Source organism: Sinohyriopsis cumingii, unplaced genomic scaffold (genome assembly GCF_028554795.1).
Source record: "Sinohyriopsis cumingii isolate HCF-2022 unplaced genomic scaffold, ASM2855479v2 utg000127l, whole genome shotgun sequence".
NCBI lineage: Eukaryota > Metazoa > Mollusca > Bivalvia > Unionida > Unionidae > Sinohyriopsis > Sinohyriopsis cumingii.
Genome location: NW_028315871.1, coordinates 2,900,030 through 2,925,876, shown reverse-complemented (window position 1 = coordinate 2,925,876; position 25,847 = coordinate 2,900,030). Strand labels below are relative to the sequence as shown.

The window sequence follows — 25,847 nt, the reverse complement described above, 5'->3', positions numbered from 1 at the left end:
GGAGATCACAAAATTAGTGTTTGGAAATAGGATGATGTTACTACATGGGTTTGGGGGATAGGGTAATGTTACTGCATGGGTTTGGGCGATATGAGCAGGAGAGCTATGTTGTATTGTTACTACATCAGTTGTAGTATTGTTACTACATCAAGTTTGGGAGATCACAAATATACTGTGCTTGGAAATAAGGTAATATTACTACATGGGTTTGGAATTAACCATGTAATATTGTTTCTATTAAAATTCCTTTAAAAAGGACAAGCAAGCAATTTCTTTTTTATTCTTACAACCATTATCTGTTCTAGAAACAATGTGGCACCTTTAAGTGCTCCATACTTGCTTTCCACTTGACAGTTTCAATGCATGCATGAATTTGCTTCCATGTACATGCTTACTTTTGTAAGTTAACCAGCTGAGTGATAGGTCAACTTGGGTCTTTTTGTCTTTGAATAAGAATAATCTTTTGTCGTCATTTATTTGTTCAAGAGCAAAAATGCAATAGTCCCAGGTGTTTGACTATCTAATTTGTTCAAAAATGCCTTTGCTTTTAACCAGTCATATAATTCCATTGCTTGAATGTTATATATGGATACTCTTTTGGCCAGTATATAAGTGAACATGAATCATATTATGAACAGAAATACACTTAATTTAAATAGGGTGCAGTTATAAATAGTTAATAATAATTTATCAGTTTTCTTTTCTATTATCATAATTCTCTCTCTCTCTCTCTCTCTCTTTATTAATTGTACATCTTAATGTCAGAAGATTCCTTTCTGGTAATTTCATATTGAAACTTCAGAAACACAGTGTACATTGTCAGTCTGTATATATGATGAGATCTAAAAGAAATAACCCGTGATAAATGCATTGAGAATTAGATTGGGTTAAACAGAACTCTAATAAATAATTTTTTCAATAAACAAATTATAGAAATTAAGACAATTTACATTTTAGGTAATAAAATTAATAGTTTCTAATTTAAATTTATGCATATGCATTTACATGTATTAGCAATTAATGACATACATCTCAGCACAAAAATGGCAATATGATGCCAGCCATATGATGTGAGCTTGGTATGTTATGAAAAACAAATCAAGCTTATCTTCCCCATCTCCCCTTTTGATATGTAAAGCTTTTGACAATGCATTGTAGTAAATTTTGCTTAATATTTGGTAGTTCATACTGGTAAAATGGTGTTAATTAAACAGTATCAACAATAGAAACCTATGTACCACTCCCACCCACCCCATCTTGAATTTTCAGTGAATTTTATCGCTAAATAGATAGACACGTACCAAATGCTGGATACTTTTCAGTGCAGAATTCCATACTCCATGTGCCAATAGCAGTGGCTTAAACATACAGTCCATTGTCAGATTGCATTCAGTGTTGATATTACTGCTCCAATCAGACATTAAGGTTTTATTTTACTTTTAAGATATTAAAAATATCAGTCCTTGCTTTCCATGAAGGTGTATGATTTTTTTGGCAGATTATTGTCAAACTTTAAAACTTCTTTTCTAAAAAGGCTTCCTTTATACCAGCATATGTAGTTAATTAAGGTAAAGTCAACATTTTTATTCTGTAAATTTGCACAATTTACATGTAAATTTATATGAATTTCAATTTATAGGAATACATTCTATGTTTAGTATGATTGAGACTCATTTGCCAGTTATCAATAGTTAACACTACCCTACTTAGAAATCTTTACTATTTCACTTGTTCATGGTACTCTCATTAAAAATCTTATGTTTTATTAATTAGTATTATGTTTTCATTTAGTCAGGTATAGAAAGGATTAAATGCTAATGAAATCTATACCACTTTATGAAATGGTTGAACATAATTTAAAACAATTTTTCATTGACATTTTTAGGAATTTTTTTTCTTCAGTTCCAGTATATTCTGTACAGCTAACAGATGGAACTGGTCAACTGCTAGTTACACCAGTGCCTGTACTAGATGGATCCAATAAAGATTTTCGATGTGATACATCCCCCAATGGCAGCCGACCACGTGCCTTGTTTAACTGGTACAAGAGGTCAGAGAATCAGTCCCCAGTACTAATCCAGGATCAGTCTATTTCCACACCAAGCCCGAGAACAGAGGTTGACTTGTCAGTAAACATATCTTACAGTACACTTACACTGATGGGTAACAGGTCTTATCAGAATATGTATATATACTGTGAAGCACGGGATGAAACCAACAGAGGAAATTTTTCAAGGTCAAGAGAGGCTCAACTTAATATTGTGTGTAGGTACATCTGTTGAAATTTGATATTAGTAGCATGTTGTCACTTCATTGCGATGAATCTTTGTTTATTTTGCTTTAAACAACACTTAATAAAGATATTTAGTTCAGATGTTTGATTTTGTATGCCTATGGTGAATTCAAATTGCTTTTCCACTAATCAGATATGCTTCCCTGTATTCCTCTGTTAATTTTGATCGACTCTTTAGGGTGTAGTATTTCATTTAGTGCATGGCACTGTGATATCAAGCATGCTTGATCATGGCCATGGGTGTAGGCAAACAGGCTAGCATTCCTTGGTGGTGGACAAGTATGTTGAACTTGTGATAGTCATAAAAATTAGAATATCTGGGTTTAACATTGGACAGTAGTGCACATTGATAATGAGCTGTCATGGGGATATTGTATGTACTTCTGTACCTATATTGTAACAAGATAACTGGGTTGGATTTCAGATTTATAACAGAACACTTTTCATGGTGATACAAATACAATGTTTATTGACGAATGATTTGAATGAGAAAAAAATCATGATTAATATGTGCATGTATAAGATCCCAATATTGGACAAATTAACATAATCTGCACGAACCTAATAATGTAACAAATGAAAATACAAATAAATGACCTTATACAGTACAAGAACAAAGGTAAAGGAGTCACAGTAATTTCACATGATGAAAAGAATGATGTGTTTTACTCAAATAGTAAAAATGGAATTACTCAGATAGTAACAAATGAGGTATTTTATTGAAATAGTAAAATGATGAAAACAAAGGGACAGATATCATACAAAACAATCACTACAATCCCAAAACACTGGGTATTGCAAACCCCAGAATTAGCCCCTTGTTAAAAGATTACATGTATGGAGGTACACACTCCGTCACCAGAACACTTGGCTACCAGTCACACTGGTCAATCAACAAGTCAGTATTCCAGGTAGTCACTGACCACCATTCAATTCCTTGGTCAAACAAGCAACCAGCACCTACCAGTTGGTCAGCAACACGCAGTCACCTGCTACTCAACCAACAACACTGTTCACTCAGCTCTACAGTTGACTAACTTCTTTGGTTCGCTCTACAGCTGGTACCATGTTGACTCAATCAGCTCTACAGCTGCGACTCCAATCAGCTGAAAATTTATCTAACACTGTGTACTATGCATGGCAAGGGCATATGCGATAAAACATATTGACATTATATACAGTAAGATATACAAATCACATTATCTGCACAATATTTACACAACAGTCAACAGGTTCAGAAGTGAACCTACCCGTGCTCGATAAGAATCCTTTGGTACTAAATATTTCTTAAAATGCAACTAAAAATCTCTTGCTATGTCAGAAACAAGAATAATAAATATTTGCATTATACTATGTAAGCCAAAGCTACATAGAAAATATACAAAAATAAACATGGAAGTACAATAGTTAACTTATACACAAGAAATTAACAAATAACTCACATACCTCTACAGCTGAAGATGTGCAAGTCCTTAAGTAGACCGCTCACTGACAAGATGTTTCATAATGTTATGATTTAGTCTTATGGTGAGGCACTTATACACATATGATGCAGTCATACATCATCTGTGTGCTGGAAGTTTAGGTTTTTCCCATTGAAAGCACTTCACACATGCGGCATAGGACGAATGGAAATCACTGTTTTGAAATATTCTACAATATGCATAAATCACTCTTAATTATCATTATACACAGCAATACAAAAGTCAAATATATGTATTTGTTTAAAAAAGGATTTACACAATTCTGTGACATCTATAATGATCCAAATATGAAGCATGGAATGAAAGCAGTAGAGGAGATTTTGAAGAATTAACATTGAATGTAGGAATCAAAAACTAGTTTGATCATTTGTAAATTCTTGGTCAGTATGTGCTTCATGACGAGCCAAAATTGACCAAATGGCAGCTATCGACATACACTCAATGCATTCTCCATAGGATTGACCTCAAATGTGTGAATGTAACAATGTTTAAACAAAAACGTTCTTGAACTCTCTTTTTTTGATATGTGATACTTGAGATATTTTTTATGGGTGATATATGGATCACTAAGGTTTATCACTAACATGAAAATCACATCAAAAATATGTTTGCTGTGTAGGCTCAAAACAATCACATTATTACGTGATCATATAGTATTAGATGCTTGGGTTTTGGTTGACTAAATTTGTTTGTGAATGAGCTAAAGCAGCTGATTAATCCATTTGAAAGTACAAATGATAAAGTTAACAACGTGGACAAGTTCTTCAAGTCATAAATGAAACTTGCAAAGAAGCAAATGAATGAATATGTTATTCGCAAAGTCAACAATAAAATCATTGAAAACACTGTTCTCATCATTGAAACAGACATTAGGAGAATATCCATGTCTTTTCGCAAATAGAATGGTTAAGACTATGATGTGTGCTCTATGGGGTTTAAAATAATATGGCATAGAAAAGCATATTGAGGTCATGGACTATCGCATATCTATCAGAGACATACTATTTTACAAGTCTGTCAAAATACTAGATGAAAAAAATGCAACTGAAGGTTTTGGAAGGAAACTAAGAGCTTCAGAGCCATTAATTCAAGACAATGAAAAAGTATTATTTCCACTTGGTAAATGGAGTGTCACACAACAGCTACTTTTCAATTTCGTCATGTAACTATTTTGATACAGTGTTAGACTAGTGATAGAAGACACACTGTATGATAAAGGTCATAGCTCCAGGAGTCACTCCAACAGCAAGATGCAAGTAACAGGGCATAAACATAATTTCTTTAGCTGGTAATGAGAATGTTAATAAACACACATTTATGCATCTTGAATTTCCTCAAAATGTACTTTCTTAGTTAGTTTTCAAATCCGACCAACATGTCCTGCAAAACCTGATACACTGAAACTGTACTGGAATGTTGAGTAACCTACATTTATAGCTGAAAGTGATGTCGAGTGCACGACCGAGTTCAAATTTTGCAGGGCAGTGCTATGTGTGCATTAATATTGTTGATGTGTATTGATGAATGTATGGGTGTGTATTTATTTTAGAATACAGTATAAATTGAATTACACTGTACTTTGTTTCTTGTAGTGTAATTTTGTATAATTAAAAGTCTTAAGTAGAATATGAAAATGAATATATAGTAAAAAGGCTACTGCATTTGTATGGGAAAATACAAAATTGTTTTCTTGGATAGATACTTCATTCCATCAGGTCGTGCAGTATCCATCTGAGAAAAAAATTGTTTATATTTTCCCATAAAAATGCAGTACCCTATCATTACTAAACTCCAGAGAAGGTATATAATTTTCTTTGTGTAAAGAGATGTTCATCTTTTATAATACATGTCTATTTTTATACTCAAAGAATAATGAAAATGGTTGCATTTATGGAAAGAATAATGTCGCATATCCAGTTGGACTTAAGGATATATTGCAACAGTTTTAAGTGAGAGTAGCTTGAACAAACAAAACAATACCATTTGTAATGTGGGTTGCAATGGCAAAGCTTATAAATTTTCAGATATGACTGAATAATTCTCAACAATCACATACATTCCTGCTAATATATTAGACAATGGTTGAAGAATTTATTCACTTTCAAAAGGGGATTTTTAAGATCAAAGTTAGGTGGGAAGAGGAATCATTTTGCACAGTTCAAGTCAGTGAAAATTTATATTGAATGAATTGTATTAGTTATTATTGTCCTTGGATATATAAGCCTCTTTTTGTGAAGTAATTTTTAATTTTAAGGAAAAATTGTGATAAATATCAAATATTGATTGAATAGCATAAATACAAACATTCTGGTCTTCACATAATAAGAAACAGATTACAGTAAAAGCAGCTATTTTAGTATGCCAAGATATAACTGTGACTATCAATAACACTCTGCTCTCAGTCTGCCTTATTTCACTTTTCAATGAGATTCTCAAAATCTGGTACAATAGTAGTTTTTCATAATGTCTAATTTTCATATTTTATAATCGCTTCTATGCAGTAAAGTTATGTACTTTCTCCATCTTTAATATCTATGCAGATAAAGGCATATCCAAATGTACACATTGAATATTAATCATTCTTTCTCCCTAGGTTCTATGTAACAGTTTGGTTTAGGGTAGGCAGTTCATTTGATTTTATTTTTGGGGGTATTGGCCTTTCTTTTGAACGTATACATTTAATTTGATTTTATTTTTGAATTTTTTTTTTAACCATGGGAGAGAAAGTGTTAGGGTCAGTAGTGAGAAACAGGTATGGTCAGCCAACAGAAAAAACATTTGTTTTGCCTTAAATAATTGTTACAATTGGTGAAGGAGAAAGTTTCTTAACTAAACCTTGACACAGATGTAAAGATTTTGTACCTTGCAACAGGAACAGCTTCAGGCTCCTTCAGCAGTGAGCTTGCAGACAAAGGAAGGTCACCTGATCTATTCCACAGTCCATTTCCAGTCTGACCTATCAAAACAAATTACGTTGACCTCAGCACACCCCTTGCCGCAAAATCTCACATTGCCCTATCTCCCCAACTGTATATTTCATCTAGACATCATACATTTATTAAAAAAATTATTTATAAATCCACATATGACCTCCTACTTGGAGGAGGAAGTTTTAAAGTCACTACAGCCCATAACTTGGTCTTGCCTTATGCATTCCGAAGACCCCAGTATGGTTGTGTGTAACATCTACAAAATTACTTGGCATGAAGCTGAGGACAGACAGTCTTCTCCTTGAAATAATGTTCAACTCCATGGTAGAGCTAGTTTTGTGGAAATGATAAGATAAAACCAATTGTCATCTAAGAGCATTTATTATAATACCTAAAAAGGAATAATAAATAACATTTTTAAACCGAATGAGCAGTTATAGGTTACTGCATTTGTATGGGAAAATATGAACTAGTTTTTTGGATGGAATACTGCATGACCTTGGGAGTGCAGTATATCCTTCTGACAAAACGAGTTCATATTTTCCCATACAAATGCAGTAACCTTTTTATTATATGCTCGTTTTTTTATTCTACCTAAGGCTTAATTATATAAACAAAATACACTTCAAGAAACAACGTAAATGAATGTACGCCTCATTCCAAGCTATATACACAAGTGCATATTCATCATTACACAAATCAACATTATTACTGTGCACATAACTCCGCCCAGATAAATTTGAACTTAGTTGCGTGCTTGACATAACTTTCGAAAGAAAATGACGTGTCTAGTTAAAATTGAAATTTGGAGTCATATTGTGAATGAATGTACATTGCAACAACTTTTCAATTTGATCTGGAATGAATATATTTTGGTATTTTTCTCAGTTCTAGGAAATTTCATGATTATGGACTGGATTTGTATGTGACAGTTTCACATGAAATACATGAGATTGAGGAAGCTAGGGAGAAGTGTATTGACATCTGCAGTTGTGTTTCTGTTTCTGTCATTGAATGTTTGAAATCATAATTTGGGAAAAATATGAAGTCTTTCAATTGCAATTATCAAAAAGACACTGGAATTTAATGCTTATTTCATTTTGAGTGCAGTAAGGAGAATGTAATTGCACTTATCATCGAAATTACAGTACAATTTCGAAACATGTAATCCAGATTGAGAACCTATGACATGGCTCATGTAATTCCGATTTGCAGAATTAAGAAAATACATTTTGAGGAAATTCAGGATGTAAAACTGTAAGTACATTTTATTTTGCCATTCTTGTCACCAGCTAAAGAAGAGAGTATATGACTTGTCACTTGTATGTTATTTGTAAGGACCTGTTCTTGCATCTGTTGTATACTGTAGCTAGCCTAAATCTGAAACATTGTATCAATGCAGAATGTGCCAAAAGCAGCTGGTATCTGGCAGTCCATGAAACATCTGTTTTAGTTCATTCAGAAACAAATTTAAACAACCACAATGTAAAGAGCCTCTTACACGAGTGTACATGATTTGTATACAAATCCAAAGTGCTGGCATCTGCATCCATCTTTTGTTTACAATAGAAAGTAGTTCCTTTATGCATGTGAATGCTATATGTGAATTGTCACTTGGGTTCAATATCGGGTAATACTGCACGATTCTGACATTAAAGTTAATGGGGGAAAAAAAGAGCATATAATAATAGTTATTCTTGAATATGTAAATATGCAATAATAATAATAATAATAATAAATGACTCTATTTAAGGAGGGTAACACAATTAGCTAAAAACTAATCTACCTTGAGGCCCTCATACAAAGGAATTTATTTATTTTAGCTGTAGACTCCTAAGCCACTGTGTATACTGAGTTGGGAAGAAGGAAATAGAGTTGGCATTTCTAATCTCAACTTGACTACTCTTCCAGAGCAAAGTTCCTGAGTATTGGAAATGTTTTTTAAAAATAATTACTTATTTGGTTTGGGAATTTTATGCTATTTGGTAGAAATGGATCACAGGTGGGGAGTATTACCATGTAGCCTATAGTAATTGTAAATATTCAGGAGCACTATTATTGTCTATCCTGTACATTAATTTTGCTTTTATCAAATGGACTCGGTCATTAATAGGTAATATTTTTAACTTACCAGCTAAATTTTCCTTGCTTTCTTTCTGGATATTAGCCCAAATGCTCATTTCTTTTAAGGTGTTCCAGCTTTGAAATGTTTTTATCATCTGAATTACCCCATACTGTATTACAGTAGTCTAAATAGGGTTGTATGTAACAGTTATAAAGCCTGACTGATAAGGGTGTGACAGCAAGAGTTTGGTTAAATAATTGACATGAATAAGTCATGGGCATGTTTTTCAATCAATTTTGACAAGTTTGTTAGTATTGAGATTGGTCATTTATAGTTATCAGCATCATCCTTAGAACCAGATTTATGAATAGGAGTAACTTTTGCAGTTTTACATATTTTGGGAACAAATGAAGTTGCAATAGTTAAATTGATTATGAATTTTATGCTATCTAAGCAGAGGCTGAAGATCTAATGAGTCATGGACCAATCTGATCCAGTCCTATATAGCTTCCTTGGTATCAAGTTCACTGAGACATTTTTTAAAGTTTTTTCTACAGGTGGAATAGAGAAACATAGCACCTTAGAGATTTTGCTGCTGCAAAACTTTATCAGTTCATTAAATTTGTTTTCTATCACTGATTCTTTTAATTTTGTGGTAATGTTGGTGAAAAAATCATTGAAAACATTTGCAATGTCAGTGTCATCAGTGACTATAGTGTCATTTACCAGAGGTGAGTGAATTTTATTTGTCTGACCTTTGTGTGTTCCACCAGAGAGTTCATTGAAGACTTTCCAAATGGAGTTTGTGTTGCTTTTTTTTTCAAGCAATGATTGATAATAAGTTTTTTTTAGCTTTTTTAATCATACTTATTATTTTATTTCTCCATACTTTATATTGAGTATGGTTTCCCATAGCCTTGAACTGGTCTCGTGTTTTCATAGCATCTAGGATTTCAATTAGCCAGTTAGGTTTGATTTCATTCTTTACTCGATGTACTTTTTCAGTGGTGCATGCTTAGAGACTACATCCATAAATATGTCAATTCACACCCTCAGAGCTTCATCTGTGTCACCCAAATTTTGGATCATATTCCACAGAACTTTATATAGGTCACTGAGAAATTGTTCTTCATTAAAAATTTTTAACAATCTGTTAGTGATCGTTTTATGTGTATTTTCTTTATTTCTCTTGCATTTAACCTTTCTTGTAAAAAAAAGTAGGATAGTGGTCACTAAAACCAACATTCGGTATATTAACACAAGCCACATTGTATGGTAGGTTGGTATAAATGTGATCAATAAGAGTGCTTGATTTTTCTGTTACACTTGTGGGCTTATTTACTGGCTGGACTACGCCTAATGATTCAATAAATTCCATCCAGTTGTTCCTTATTTGATTATACAGAAGGTCCTTATTATGTTGCCAAGTATATCTGTTTCTTTCACCTGTGAAGAACATTTTCCAGTTGTTTCAAAACATTATCATTCCAAATTGCTTTAGAGGAAGGTCACCTATAAATGAAACCAACTAGGAATGATTTTGCATTATTTTGAGAAATTTCCACCCAAATACATGTACTCTCAATTTCATGTGACTCCAAGTCAAGTCGCCTTTCTGCATTTACATCTTCCATTAGTGTACACAACAAAACCTCCCCATGCTGTCTCTCTGTCCTTGCATAATGCATGGTTTATTGAAGCCTTGACAGTGAAATAGACTATCATTGTGCTTAGCATTTAATTTAGTTCCAGTGAGTCCTAAAACATATATATTATTTTACTTCAAAGACAACATTAACTTAATCTGGTCTATTTTCCCCACACATGTAAATTTAACTTCCTGACCTCCTAACTATATATCATATCTCAGAGATAGGGCAGAAATTTAGGCAGGCTTAATTACAAGAGCATGACTGGTACAAAAAAATGGAACAAAAAATCCTGCACATTATGACAGCAACAACTTCATGCTCCTTCTTCAGTGGCAAACTTGCAGACACAGGAAGGTCACCCAGTCTATTCCACTAAACTGGTCAACTGTCCATTGCCATTCATGCAATTGAAACAAATTACATAGACCTCATATTATGCGCCACAAAAACTCATACTGTCTTATCTGCCCATTATTATCCCCCCAACCAAAGACGTCATAAATCTATTTATCCATTTAATATGTGCTAACCATCAAAGAGAAATTCTTTGCCTCTCTTTGTTGTAATTTATGTAGTTTTAAGGTTTTACTAGTGCTCTAACATTGTGAATTAAGCATAGCAGCCTGGCATTTGTTGTGCTATGTGAGTGGTAGAAATGTTAAGAATTTACCATGGCAACTAGATATGTTTCATTTTTTGTGCTTCATGAGTGGTAGAGGCAGCATGTCAACCTTGTCTGAACTGTACTTGCTGTATGATTTGTGCAATTTTGATTTTTAACATAGCTTTAAAAACTTTTCAGTCTTATCGCTATGATGTCTGCAATGTGGCAGTTTATAGTGATGTCGAGCACTGGGGCATCATGCCGAAGACATGTAGCATGCAAGAATAAACATATTCCAATTCTCAAAGGCAAATACAGTAATCAAATTTATGATCAAGACTTCACTTTCAGAAAACCAGACAATCTTGAGGTAGCTACAGCAAGTTCTAGGTTACCAATAACAATAATGTTGTGTAGTATTCGCTGTCTAGGATATATCTCTATGACGACGCTGTAAGTTATATGTAGTGATGGTTACTTCCTTCATAATTCCTTGAGACAGTAAGATAGTATGCTTTTCCAGATTAGCATTTTGGAAATTTCACAATAATTGCTTACATAATTGCTTCATGGGCCACATGTGTGACAAAGTTTTATAAGTATCATTTTAAAACTTGTCTTAACCAAAACAAAGTACATGTATAGATAATGATAATTTTGTTCTGAGAACTCAACAGCTGCAAATTTTGTTAAATTCTGCACCATTGCTCATTCAAAAGTTCTTACAAGGAAACTTTTATTCAACCTATAAATGATGAATTTTGAACTACTGTATGTGGTAAAACTCATAAATACAATTTTTGCATACACCTGCCATAAAATAAAGCATATTTTCTGCAGTTATTGTATGTCCTGTCCAATTTGGGTTTGCATAACTTGAGTTATCCACCATCTACTGTTACCGAACTTTGTTTACGACTTGCACTTTAGGTAAGGACATGGCTATCATAAGGGGCAGGTGATATGTGTGGCTGGTTGGAGCACCAAGCAGTGGGGATTCAGCATTTCACAGAGTTTACCATTTCAGAAGCGCCATTTCATCTCATGCAAAGTGGTTGGGAGCTGAGCTGGCTCATTGATTTAAGTGTACTGGACTCACACTCAAAAGGGTGTGGGTTCAAATCCTACCAGAATTTGTGTATGTCTTACACTTGGTGTGACTGAGAACTCTATTGAATATTGAATCAAAAGATGTTCCGAACTTGAGATTACTTTGAATAAATAAAAATGATTTCTGCAATATAGCATTTGTTCTATACACCATAACTCTAAGAAGCTTTGCTTACACTTGGGATAAGAAAATAATTCTGTTGATCTTGGGATCAAAGGTCCTAGGGGAAGGGGAATTATTATTATTATTATTATTATTATTTGTGTCAAACACTGACAGTTTTGTAGATAATATTTGGTGAAATATGTGTTAGAAATTATATCATTGCGCGATATACCTTTCAATGGGAAATATAGCTGCTGGCATGTGACTAATGTAGAAATTAGAGGGGAAACATTGTCACATGATAATTGCACATGGGAGTAAATGTTTGCAAAGAGATTTTGAGATTTTATCAAACTCATCATGTAATGTTATATTTCGATTTAGATATTTCTGCTTAGAATTAAGTTTTGTAATTGCTTTCATATTTTCACCATATACAGAAATCAGCTTTGAGAGAATACACTGGCTAAAAATATATGCAAATAAATATAGAGCTGAAAACAAAATGATAAGGGGAAAACCAGTCCTTTTTGTAATTCCCCCTAATTCTTTTTGGCCTCAGTTGAGCATCATCCCTTTTTAGGGATTCTTATTTTTATGAGAGTAATACAAATCAAGATTTGATCTTTCAGATCCACCAGTTGTCCAGCTTTTCCCAAACACATCTAGTTTTAATGTTACAGAAGGGTCACCAAAATTTGTATTTATATGTAACGTGACAGATGCCAACCCGATGCCCGGACCAGATGATTATAGATGGTTACGTAGAGGCATTGTTATACAAGGTCAAACCAGATCATCTTATGAACTATTGAATGTACAGAAATTTCAAGATGGTGTTTATCAGTGTATGGCCAGGAATGGGTATGGAACTGGAAACTCTATCACAATGGATCTTGATGTACAGTGTAAGTATGAAAGCCCTAATATGATGTTCATTACACACAATGGATGTTAATGTACAGTATCAGTATAATTGCTTTAATTTTATGTTCATTATGCACAAGTGATCTTACATGCATATTTATTGAAATGATATGCATGAAATAAGTCAGTTAATGTCTGTCTTTAGAAAGCCTTTATCTTCAACTCTTAATTGAGAATTAGATCTAAGCTGTAACATTTGTCTCACATGACAAGGGGTTGTAAATTGTATTCAACATAATTATTTTTTTACATTTTAATGTCATTTTTGACATCACTAGGTATTTGTACATGTTGAATATAAGAAGTATGATGTGTTATTTTTTTAAATGAGAACATAGTTCAGATAAATGATAATGTAATGCAAACATAAATTTTTATTCATAAAAGAAATTCCTCCTCACTGTTGGTTTCCCATAAAGTCAAATGGAGGTCACAGGACACAAAATATTGAATCAACCCAGATTAAGGATATTAGGATCACTAAACAAAATGTAACAGAAGGATTAATAAATTTCTTTCGATTTAAATTATTGAAGTCAATGTTATTCATTTGGAGAGTCCTTTAAAATGTGATCCTGTTAGATGATCAACCAATCATTGATTACAGTTTTTAAATACTGAACCAAAACTTTGATGTGTAACAAAATTCTGTTTGGTAATGAAATATTTCAAGCTGGTGCTTATTCATTTGGAGAGTCTTTTATTGTAATCATTATCTTTAGTAAATGACCCAAATGATGTCTTGTTACATCATCTACAAGTTAATGATTACCGTTTTCAAATACTAAACCAAATGTTTCATGTAGTAAGTAATACTGGATCTTTTCTGTCTCCATCATCACAGTTACAAAATCATGTCAATTGATTCAGTGATAATGCAAGATATTGGAAGAAAAGTAGTATAAAATGTCCATTGATGTCTTACATTACAACATTCTAAACCAAAGGAAGTTGATATTTTTCTCACAGTATCAACAAGGAGCTATCTTCATTAAGTTGGAGTAAATTGCCCCAAATCTGTTGTTTCCTAATCCAATAAGAGGGGCAACTTAAGATACGTATGCCATATTTGGAAAACCTAGATCTAACAATATATATATAAGGACTGACTGTATATTATTTTTTAATTCAATGGACAATGAACCCAAAAAATGCTGTGCAGGCTGTATGATCCACAGAGCAGATCAACCAAAAGTTTGCAGTTTTTCAGTTCATACTTCGATGAATTTAAAATAATGAACAGTAAATTATTATAATTAAATTCAACAGAAAAAATAGTTAATTAAGTTCATAGTTTAATAACATTCTTTTATTTAATCATATGTTGAATTTCACTGAAAAACATCAAGTGATACAGAATAGTGACTATACTGGCTTTTATACATTATCTAATACAACATCTGTCAAGTAGCAGCACAGCTCATGAGCTCGATTCCATATAGTACTAATATTAGTACCCTTACTCGTGCCTCATGGACAGGGTACTAACATGAGCATATACGTGTTAATGGAGCAAGGCGCTCTTTTAGCCTAATAATAACACTTTAAACATATTCCTTGCATATAATCCAACAAATAAAGTTGAGGCTATGACATCGTAGCTATTCCATATGGCCACATTATGTTTATTCTATTCTGTATTCTAAACATAGTTCACATTCATTCACTATGATATGTAGAAAATTAGTGCATGTGGCATTGGCTTAACTCATTCGGCCCCAGAGGTTTTTGTTGTTTTTGCCTGAAATGTGTGTAGGAAAGACATTTGGGTGGCTATTTCTGAGTACATCGTAATACATCGGCTGTCAACAGATTTTCCATGAGACTAATACCTAGTTGTATTAGAAACATCATTTTCCATTGGTTATTTTGCTTGCACACGAGCAGAAGGGTAAAAGTTGTGAGTTCTTTTTATTTTTTTTTGCTTAATGAACCCATCATTTTTGTATGGAGACTGCAATTTATTCCAAATGCCCACCTTATCCTAGTTTTTGCAAAGGTTCACCTATCTGTGTGCAGTTAAGACCAGTATGCCTTAGATCTGAGGCTAAAAGGTCTAAAATCTGGAACCAAAATCGCATTCCGATCTCGAGCGAATTTTGGGTGAAAAAAAACCGGGTCCAAAAAATGAGGTTTTTCTCTCTGTATTTTGTAGTGCAACTAGAACATCCAGATTATTTGATATCATTTTAGAGCTATATCTGTCTGCTTTTTTTTCCATACCACCCATGTTGGTGTATCTTAAATGACCTTGATACTGCAGAGCTTGGAAGTAGGGTACAGCCTCATCATGCCTACAGATGGGATCGGGGCCGAATCGGTTAATTTTCTGCAAAATTGTAATTAATCTTTAAAATCACAAATGCAAATAAATATTATAGTTTTAAATAAACACCATTTCACTTGTACCATATCATGTAGAATTAGAGTTAACCATAACTTTCAGTATGATAAGATGCTCCATGATTTTCATTAACATGCACCATTTGTAGGCTGTGTGAACTAAATATTTACAAATATCACTGGAACAAAAAGAAAACAGGGGACATAACTGCATATGGTGAAATCTCTGTTGACCAGTCTCTATTCTGAGTAGATATCATTTTGGCCTGTATAGTGGCTGTGTGGGTTGATATGTAACATGATTCAAAGTCAAACAGGCATCATATGGAAGGTATCATGTTTCTTTTTTAATGTAAGTGACATTTATGGTAGATTGATTGGAAACATTGAAGTCTTATTCATTTAATTAACGAATTGTGATTCACTACATTTTTGTATTGAATGCTGAATGCTTGCTAATGACTGCTGCACTTAGATTTATGTTTGCAATCCATCCATATTGGCGATTATTTTCTGTCATGATGGTAGTGTGACTTGATTTAAAATCACAAATTAGGGTGTGTTCTTGCATCAGTTGTCCATTGGCTGTCCACCAAATCATGCTTGGTTTGGAGTTTAGGCTGATTTATATCATGAAGATCCCTTATGGATTTGATTATAATATGATTGAGTGAATATTGTAAATCTCTAGGGGACTTTTTCTGACTGGATTTGGTATGAAAGTTTATATCATTAGGGTCTTAGTTATTGAGATGATCTTGCAACTGATTGGTTTTACCTGTGAAATCTCTAAAGGCCTATTTCTGATCAGATTAGATTTGGTATGTATCACTGGTGTGCCTGTGGTAACACATTTTGGTCTTCTTCCCAACCTAGAGAAGTCAGATTTCATTCCTTCTCAGAAGCTTAAGAATGGTTTATGTTCCTCCACACATGACCAACCAAATCCAGTCCCTGAAAATGGCTCTTCTGGCTAAGACCTCATAAGCTCATTTTGGTATCTTTAGTCTCAGACATATCTGTGATGGGAATGATCAAAATAGGCACCTTTGCTCATTAAGGGCTTTGAGGTTTTATTTTTTGTTTGCTTCCTCTGAAGGTATACAAAAGGGTTTGTATCATCTCTTTCTGTGTCTTCAGGTTTGTCTGACATTTTGCAGACACCGCTTCTAGATGGATTGTCCTCACAGTAAAGAGAGTATATCAGTCCCTCACTGAAAGGGACCTTACTTTCATGAGCGTTAAAGCCCATAAAGTTAAGGATATTACCATATCATGGGCCTACTTGAATTATTTCTCTTTGGATGATTTTGTTTCAAGTAGCCTTACAGTTGTCTCCTACTTTTAGCTTTGATCTTTGGCACATCAGAGTGAAAGCATTTTTCGTTTGACCCTATAGTGGTGCCATAGCATGTGGACTGACCTTCTGCCAGCCTACATTAGTGAACACGTATATAAGTTTCTGTGCCAAATTTATTGAGATCATCAGCCTCCCTTATTACTGGTAAATTCAGCAGACCCATAGTAGCAGGTATTGTATCATTGCACTTGAAATCTAAAAATGTCGTGTCAAAAGAGGAATCTATTCTATATGTTGGCTGTGACTAAAAAATTATACTGAGATGATGATGTACATAAGTACTACCTGGATGAGGGAGTATTTTGCTTGGACTAGGGACTAAATGTGCTACAAAATGAAAACGAATGCAATTCAGTAGTAGCAGGCAAACATTACATCCACAGTATTTTCATACCCACGAGAATACATATCAACATATACAAATATATAATAAAATCAGAGGATACTAATTGCTTCATTAATGGCCTAGTTTATGTTTAATTGAACAAATATAATAATGGATTATTGTATAGTAGTAAAAACTTATTTGAATAAAATAGCCTGATCATTTTTGGCAATCTTTTTCATCTCTGAATCACACAACTTTAATATATTGATTACAGATTATGTGGTTGTAAATTCTTAATCTGACTGACATTATGTAATGCATAATATTCCTTATGGATTAATGAAAAGAAATATATAAAATCTATGTGTTGTTCCTTAAGTGAGAAAAAGTCATAATGAAAATTTATTTTTAGATGGACCTACAATATCCCTCATTGACTACACGGAAGTAGAAGAGGGAGATAATGTCAGCATAGCATGCAATGTGACAGCCAATCCCCAGACAGACATTGTGTGGACCAAAAATGGAACAGTAATATTACCATCATCTGATACCTTGAGGATTCCCTACATTTCAAGGCTTAATGACGGAAGCTATACCTGTACAGCAAGCAATGTTTTATATCCAACTGGGCAATCATCTATTTCTCAGATGGCAACAGATACACTCAGGATCAGTGTTCTGTGTAAGTATATCATTTCAGAGTGGAATATATATATTTTCATGAGTATAATTTAATTTCATATTCAAAATGGATTTTCAATCTTTCTCTTCTTGCATCTGTAAAAATAGTGATAAGTTTGTCCCGAAATAAAAGGACAGCATGAATTTAGGTAATCTTGAATCCATTAATTGTAATGCATATTGTATTATTGGACATCTTTTTTAGACTTTGATTGTTTAACATGTTTTATGCAGGATGTTTTTTCTAGTTCATAGACACAAGGAGTATAACAAATATGATCTGTTTATGCATTACTGAAATTCGTTTTACAAATGACAAAAGTTAATTCTTAAATAAGGTAACAGTTATGTAGAAGAAAGTTAAGGATAACTGTGAGAGGGGTAATCCATTACTATTTTTGTTATACCTGATTTAGTCTAGGTGATATATAGGGTATCATTTTTTCCACAGGCATTGATGTTGTCATCATTGGTAAAAATTTTGTTTAGAGTTTTGTCTCCCATACAGAAATTTCTCTTGGATTCCATATGGAATACTTATGGAATCCATATGGAAGAGATATGGACTGAAAACATTATGGAATCAGACAATTTATTCCATATCAATTCCATAAGTACTTCACAGTAAGTGAAAATTCCATATGGAATAAAGTTGCAACTTTAATCCATAAGCACTTTTTTCCATATGGAAAGCAGGCTCATGTATTATAGCATCATGGGAAATACTCTCAGAAGAATTAATAACCTAAACTATCTGATTCAAATAGAAATATTGGTGGGAGTTAGAGTTCATGTATATGTCAGTGTAGCTGATGTGGAAGGATGAATATATACTCATATAAATTTGAATAAACACATGTATGTCAGTTTTCTTTAATTTATTTCCACAGATGTTTAAAAACAAAGACATGACCAAAAAAGTAGCAAAAATATAAACTTGATCAGAAAATTAATATTTGGTAGTACAAGCGTAGATGAAAGTTTGGACTTAGAAAATTTGGTGCAAGGTGGATATTGGGCTTGATCTAATGTTTATTCTGAAAAGTAATTTTGTTGGCTTCCTAGAAAATATGCTCTACCAAAATCATACCCTAGTGAAAATGTGACTTAAATTTCAGCAAAATTAATGAACATTTCTTGACATTCACTAAAATGTCCCTTTTCACTAAAATTATGGTATTTTAGGAGATTTTACCAAAATTTCTGAAAATATCAGTGAAATTTTGTGATTGAAATTTCACTCACTATGCCAACATTTCTGAAAATATCAGTGGGAATTTGTGATTGAAATTTCACTGAAAGTTTGTCAAAAATTCCAAAAATATAGTGATATTTTGTGATTGTAATATCATTGACATTTTAGTAAAAAAAATATCAATAAGATATAATAAAATTTATTTTTTGTTTCTTGTATAATTTGATTGATTTTCAGCAGCATTTATATTCCTTGTTTCTGATAGCTGTAATTGTATTGTTTTTTTTATGAACAATAACTTCTTTCCACATCTTTCTGAACTATATTTCTTTATCAAATTTTTTTATTGTTGTTGTATTTTTTAAAAACTTAAACTGGATTTAACTGCCCTCAAATAAATTTTCTTGTTTTCTGTTTTGAATCAGAATTTCACTTTTTTCCTGACCTGAATCTGATTTTCCTCGATACGGACCCTTTTTTAATATCGTCTCCAAAACGTTTTTAAATAATGCTCAATCCGGTCCCATTCCACAATGAGCTTTCTAACAAGTATTTGTTCTGTTTATATTGTAACAGATGATCGTTGTAAAGAGCTTTCTGATTGGTCAAAAGTTTGTACTTGCCCAATGAATCGTTGCATAACAGAAACTGACGGGAATGCTAAACATGACGATTTGAGCGGGAAACGAGTTTGAATAATCATTTGAAAAATGTGCGGTAAAGAGAATAGCTTGAATGCAAAGTCGATGTGAGTGTAATTAGTCAGTCTGTATGAAAACTGAACGCCAGGACTAGCATTTTGCTTTTTGTGCCATAAACAGCTCTACATTACCGGCTAACGTGCTAAATAGGACAAGGAATTGAACTGGGATGATTTCGATAACTCAAAACTGATTAACTTCCAGGATGAATTTAAGGAGGACAACATATAGATCTCTGGTGGGAATTCCTGCAAAATACCCATGTCTATCAAAGATTGTCATATCTTTGTGGAATTTTCTTGGCCCACATGTATAATCATCGTTCAGTATCGTGAGGCGTTATTGTGTATATTATCTAAAATATTCTAGGTGTGTTGGAGTTCAGTGTAAAATAAGAGTACTTATATCATGATAAACGTTTGTCATGTAGGAGAGTATATCTTTTCTAGGCAAGTGAGAGGTCCTGAAAAGGTCTGTTCTGGTTCTTCTTTTGTGGGCAAATCTTATGGAAAACCATATATATATATATATATATATATATATATATATGAACTAATTCAGAGACCACAACAGCATCATAGTTTGTACATTAATCAAAAATCAAGTTGCAGTTTAAATGACATGGTAGGCTTTTAGTATTTGTTCTTTTCATGTCTCAAATGGATGCTTTTCTGTAATTTTGCATTATTTTCACAGTTGAATTTTTTCCATGCAGATTATGTCAAGCCAGATTCTTCATGTTGTATATACTGTAAATATTGTACATAACAGATAGAAGGTCTCAAGGTAGATTAGCTCTGTAATTAAGTTACCTTCTCTAAATAAAGTCAGTATTATTATTAATTTTATTATTATTATTAACTCCCATATCTCTTGCCTTGGATGTCATATAATTGACTTGTAGACAATTCAGCCCAAAGACAATTTGGCCCAAGATGATTCGATCCAACTTGGACCGAAAATAAGACAATTCGGCCCAATTTAAAAGACAATTTGGCTCAACTCGAAAGACAATTCGGCCCAACTTTGCGATAGTTGTATAAAGATATTTTTCTTCAAACAGCAAGTAGATACTATGTAAGATACATATATATATATATATGTGTGTGTGTGTGAGAGAGAGAGAGAGAGAGAGAACACAAACTAACATATATTGCGCTTTCTAATTGAAATTCTTAAATACATTTATTTTTTATGCTAAAATAATATATGCATCTGCACAACGACATTCTCAGTTTAAGTCATCTGGTCAAATTTTCTATATTGATTTATCAAATAATAATACTTAACAGATAATATTCTACAGAATACGTTTACATTTTTCTAAGAGTAGCAACATCGTACATGAGATATTATACTAATATATTTGATTTTAGGCTTCAAATTGTAACACTGCTTCATATATGACACACACGATTGCACATAGCTTTATAAAATAGAAACGATATATTGTTACAAATTAGTGACAAGGGTAGAGGCCATGCATACCTCTTGAAAACACTAATCCTACTTGAGAGGGATATTTCAAAGGCTTTCTTACCTTTTAATGAATACTTACTTGTTTTGTTAGACGATCTGTTATTTTATTAATAGGCGAATAGAGTAGAAAATCAAGGACCCTTGATGCCTATAACATATGTTTCACCCAGGCTTCATAGATGTCCTTAATTATATATATTCAAAGAGGCTATAGTAATTGTTATTACATCTTTTAATTGATTCTCCCCTTCGAATTCGTTGTTTGAGCAATGTGTGTTTAACATAGGCTTATATATACATATAGAACCAATCGAATGCACATTTATTTTTTATGAGTTATAGTGTTATACCGTGTGTCTGTACTTTGTATATTCCAACAATGCACTACCCATGTATGTGGAATGTGACTGTTGTCATCAATGGCAACACAGGACATGTGGCACAGGTGAGAATAACTTGTAATTTTGTTAGTGAAATATTTGTTAATAGTCTATTCTCTACCTATTCTATTTTACAAATTAATTAAAATGAGAATGAATAATTAAGTTACCTAAGAATTGACAAAATATATATTAAAAATAAATGCTTGTTAAAACTATTGTGTGTTGTACATGTATTATAAAATTGGGCTGAATTGTCTTTCGAGTTGGGCCAAATTGTCTTTTAAGTTGAGTTGAATTGTCTTATTTTCGGTCCAAGTTGGGCCAAATTGTCTTTGGGCTGAATTGTCCAATAGCCCATATAATTACAACATTTGTATAAAAAAATCATGCAAACTTAATGTCACCTTGGTCGTTAATAAGTCATATTCATGATTAATCTGAAATGTATGAAAAACTTCTGAAACTTCAGTAAAATACTATTATGATCAAAATTGTAGTGAAATCTCACAAAAGTTTTAGTCAAATATTTGTGAAATCTCACCAGACTTTTCAGTGAAATGAAAAAGACTTAAGTGATGCCATCATGGATTAGGCTTTGTATGCGAGAAAGAAAACGAGGACAAGAAAAACCTAAATCTTATTTGATAATGTCTGTCAAAATAAAATTTATGAGCCATTTGAAAACTTATGGCGAATATTCATCATTGATTCCCAATGTCCAAGAATCATTAGGCAGTTTAATAAAAATCTGAAGCAGATTTTATATGGTTTAGACAAAGCGCTTCAAAAACCCGTCTGAAATCTGCCTTAAGTTTTTATGCCTGGAAAATTTTGTACGGGATGAACTATTACCAAATTCCATATGAACTATTTACAAAAAATTCCATATGGACCATTTGCCAATTCCATATGGATTATTCACAAATTCCATATGGAGTATTGCCAAATTCCATATGGATTATTCACAAATTTCATATGGATTATAGCCAAATTCCATATGGAATTTTAATTTTATTCCATATGGACAACCTACAGATCTCATTTACTAATTAGCATATTCCATGAGATTTTCCATACGGAGTACGTACAGAGTCCACAACATTTCCATATGGATATACTGAAATCAATAAGAGTGCTTCAACTATAGAATAGAAATGTCTATTTGGATATTTCTGTAAAAGTATGTATGGATTCCATATCCATTCCATGTGGAAAATTTTGTACGGGCTTGATTAAGTCCAAAGCCATGAAAGGGATGGCTATTATAATTAGATTATATAAATAATCATGAAGTTATGTTTCCTTGCATCCATGCTCCCCAAACCCTCCTTTAAAAAAAGATGAAATATAATTTGATCATCTTTGTTCCTTGATTGCCAAAAGTTTTTTCCAGGATGGTCAGAAGTTGGAAGGGATAGCCATCATAGTTAAGGTATAAATTTAGGATGCTTTGCATTGTCTTATCTGAACACCCTTACCCTACATTTTATCATTTAAGGCAAGGTTAACATCATTTAAAATTCACGTTAAGTATTTGGTATTGCTTATCTGATTTTGATTAGATTTGGAATTTGGACCTTAATTTTAAAAACAAGGCCTGACATAGTTTTAATATGAGCAAGATTTACACATAAAATGATCTTGCATCTGATTGTAATGAGTGAGATTCTTACCACTCTTACCAGAATATATTCCTGTTTTGAATTTATTCATATGTAGAATATTAGCTTATATGATGAAAATCTTGAATGACTTTGATAATGAGTCAAACACATGCATATTCATGAGGCATTTTTGCATTCGATTGGCTGAACTTGTGAGTACAGTACAGACCATATGACTTGTAATGTTCATAGTACTAGTATAAATGATTGGGTTCAAGCACTATTTTCTCCATGGCCAGTGCATGAAGAACATGCCCACTTCACGTATAGAAATCGTATTACGCATTACAGAAGTGGCCTGTAGTAAAAATGACTTTATTAATAGTTGCATTAGTCCCTAAGGTTCCTAATATTTGGGTGTACTTGAAAATTGTGTAGGCTGGTATCAGCCATTGTTATGAGCTTCACTTTGAAAGGCTTAGAAGCAGGGCTAGGTGGAATATACTCCTGCTCAAAATGTGGAATAGGTGTTCAGGTGAGTTGCTCATTATGTACATACTGTTGAGTTGATTTCATTTTAGGTTGCTCTAGGAAGCAGAATAAAGCATTTCCTGAGTTATTCAGTATGAAAGCACTGCAGGACATATTTCATTTTAGGTTGCACTAGTAGGTGCTCGTTGACTTTTTTTGACTAAGTGTGATAGAAATTAAAAACCGAGCAATGTAGTCAATGTGGAGAGTCCACTAAGCTACCCAATAACAGAAAAATAGCATCTTTTTAGAATGGTGCCCCCTAATGATACTGCTTTGTTTTTATTTCATAAATTAGTATTGCAAAGTTGTAGTTGTGCAGATCTGTGATTACTTAAAGTAACTGGTGGTCCAGATTAATTGGCTAGTGATTCATAATCTTCTGCAAGAGATTAAGATTTGTTGGCTAGTACTTGTATTTTTTCAGCAAGGTTTTCTTCAAGTAAACATTGAGCTAAGTATGGTGCTAGCTGTGTCTTCATTGCTTATTTCTTGAAGGTCAGATGCAAAACTGCTGTTAAATGATCTGTGTGTGAAATTCACCCCAAAATCCCATTAGCCCACAGGACCAGTAACCTGAAAATACTACTGGTAATTGTCCATAACCAAATGCACCAACTGGCAGTCTGTGACTTAATAGTAACTTCTGGTAGACATGTTATCCCAAACAAAATGTATCCTTGTTGTTAGCTTGCCACAAGGTTTCAGCAAGCTTACATCATCAAAATAAGCTTTCCAATGAATATGTGTTAGCTTGCGCAAGCATGGTACCATCTCTGACAATTTCCTTGCCAGCATCTGCAAGCTTGCAGTTTTTACAAATGGTTGCAAACACCACAAGCCTGCACAAGCTTGTAAAACCACAAGCTTCCACATATTCATGAAAGATTAACAAAGTCAAAAACTTCAAGCAATACATTTTATTGACCATTTCATTTCCAGCATATTTATTTGTGGCATTAAAACCAGTCCTTATATATCGTCTTGTATGCATACACAGAACTGGTAGATACAGAATATGACATATTCTTTGATAAGCTGATGCCTGAATAATGCATTACTTTAACCCTGAGCATGCTGAAAAACACATTGAATGTCAAAATATAAGGTAAAAGAAAAGACACAGTGACATACAAATTTCAAAGATTTGTATTAATCACTTTCAATGTTATTAGGCCTCATTGACACAGACAGTGTTTGATTAACAATGTTTGCACACACAACTGACTCAATAATATCTTTAACAGGTACTGCTATGCAAGTATTTGTCACAATCACAGATCTTATGTTTGTTAATTTTGACTTTATAAAGTCTGTGTTACCCTGGGTGAAAATGCACTCTTCATCTAAGTCTGTCTTTAAAATGATGGCCATATATGTAGCGAAGCAGTGCTGGCACTGACCAATTCTGCATGAATGCAGAGGACAACATTTAACAAAGAAAATAATTTGCCCATGACAGATAGTATTCTGTGAAAAGTACATAACAGTGTAATAATTCCTGTAATTTGCATTATATCTAATACAATGACATAAAACACCATTCAATACAATTCTATAAAATATGTACATGTACTGTAACAGTTTCCTAATGAGTTCTTCAGTTTCAAAGCTAAAGCAGAGTGATATTTTCCTTCCAAATTGTACAAGCGTTGTCCACCTATCATGTATATGCCATTAGATATAGTTTCTGTAACTGTGTAATGGTGTTTAGTACTTGTAGGTTTACAGTAAAAGTATCCTAAAGTGATTTCTTTTTTAATCTGTTCTGCAAGAACTGGTAATTTAAGTAAAGCTGATATGGCAGTTGCTATCTGCACAACACATTTTTGTGTTCCATGAAAAAGATTTATCAATTTACCATTCATGCATTCATATACAAAATCTGAATACACCCATAATGATCCAAGTTGTTTTACAGTGTCTGGAATTGAGTATCTGATGTTAATTTGCTGACATGTGCTTTTCACCATACAATACAGAGAATTAACATAGTAGCTAATCATGAGATAGTGAATTCAGGTTCAATATAAATATAGAGTCAATGAGTAGCAAATAATGCTGAAAA

The 25,847-nt window shown here is 33.0% G+C and overlaps 1 protein-coding gene across 1 annotated transcript in view; it reads left to right on the top strand.

The window, feature by feature from the left end:
- Positions 1 to 25,847, top strand: part of LOC149774846 (cell adhesion molecule CEACAM5-like) — a 131,484-nt gene that overhangs the window by 81,864 nt on the left and 23,773 nt on the right. Inside the window, exons 4-6 of the mRNA XM_089944659.1 lie at positions 1,903 to 2,265; positions 12,877 to 13,152; positions 17,615 to 17,887. Of these exons, the coding sequence (XP_089800785.1) occupies positions 1,903 to 2,265; positions 12,877 to 13,152; positions 17,615 to 17,887 (912 nt within the window). The remainder of the gene's footprint in view (positions 1 to 1,902; positions 2,266 to 12,876; positions 13,153 to 17,614; positions 17,888 to 25,847) is intronic.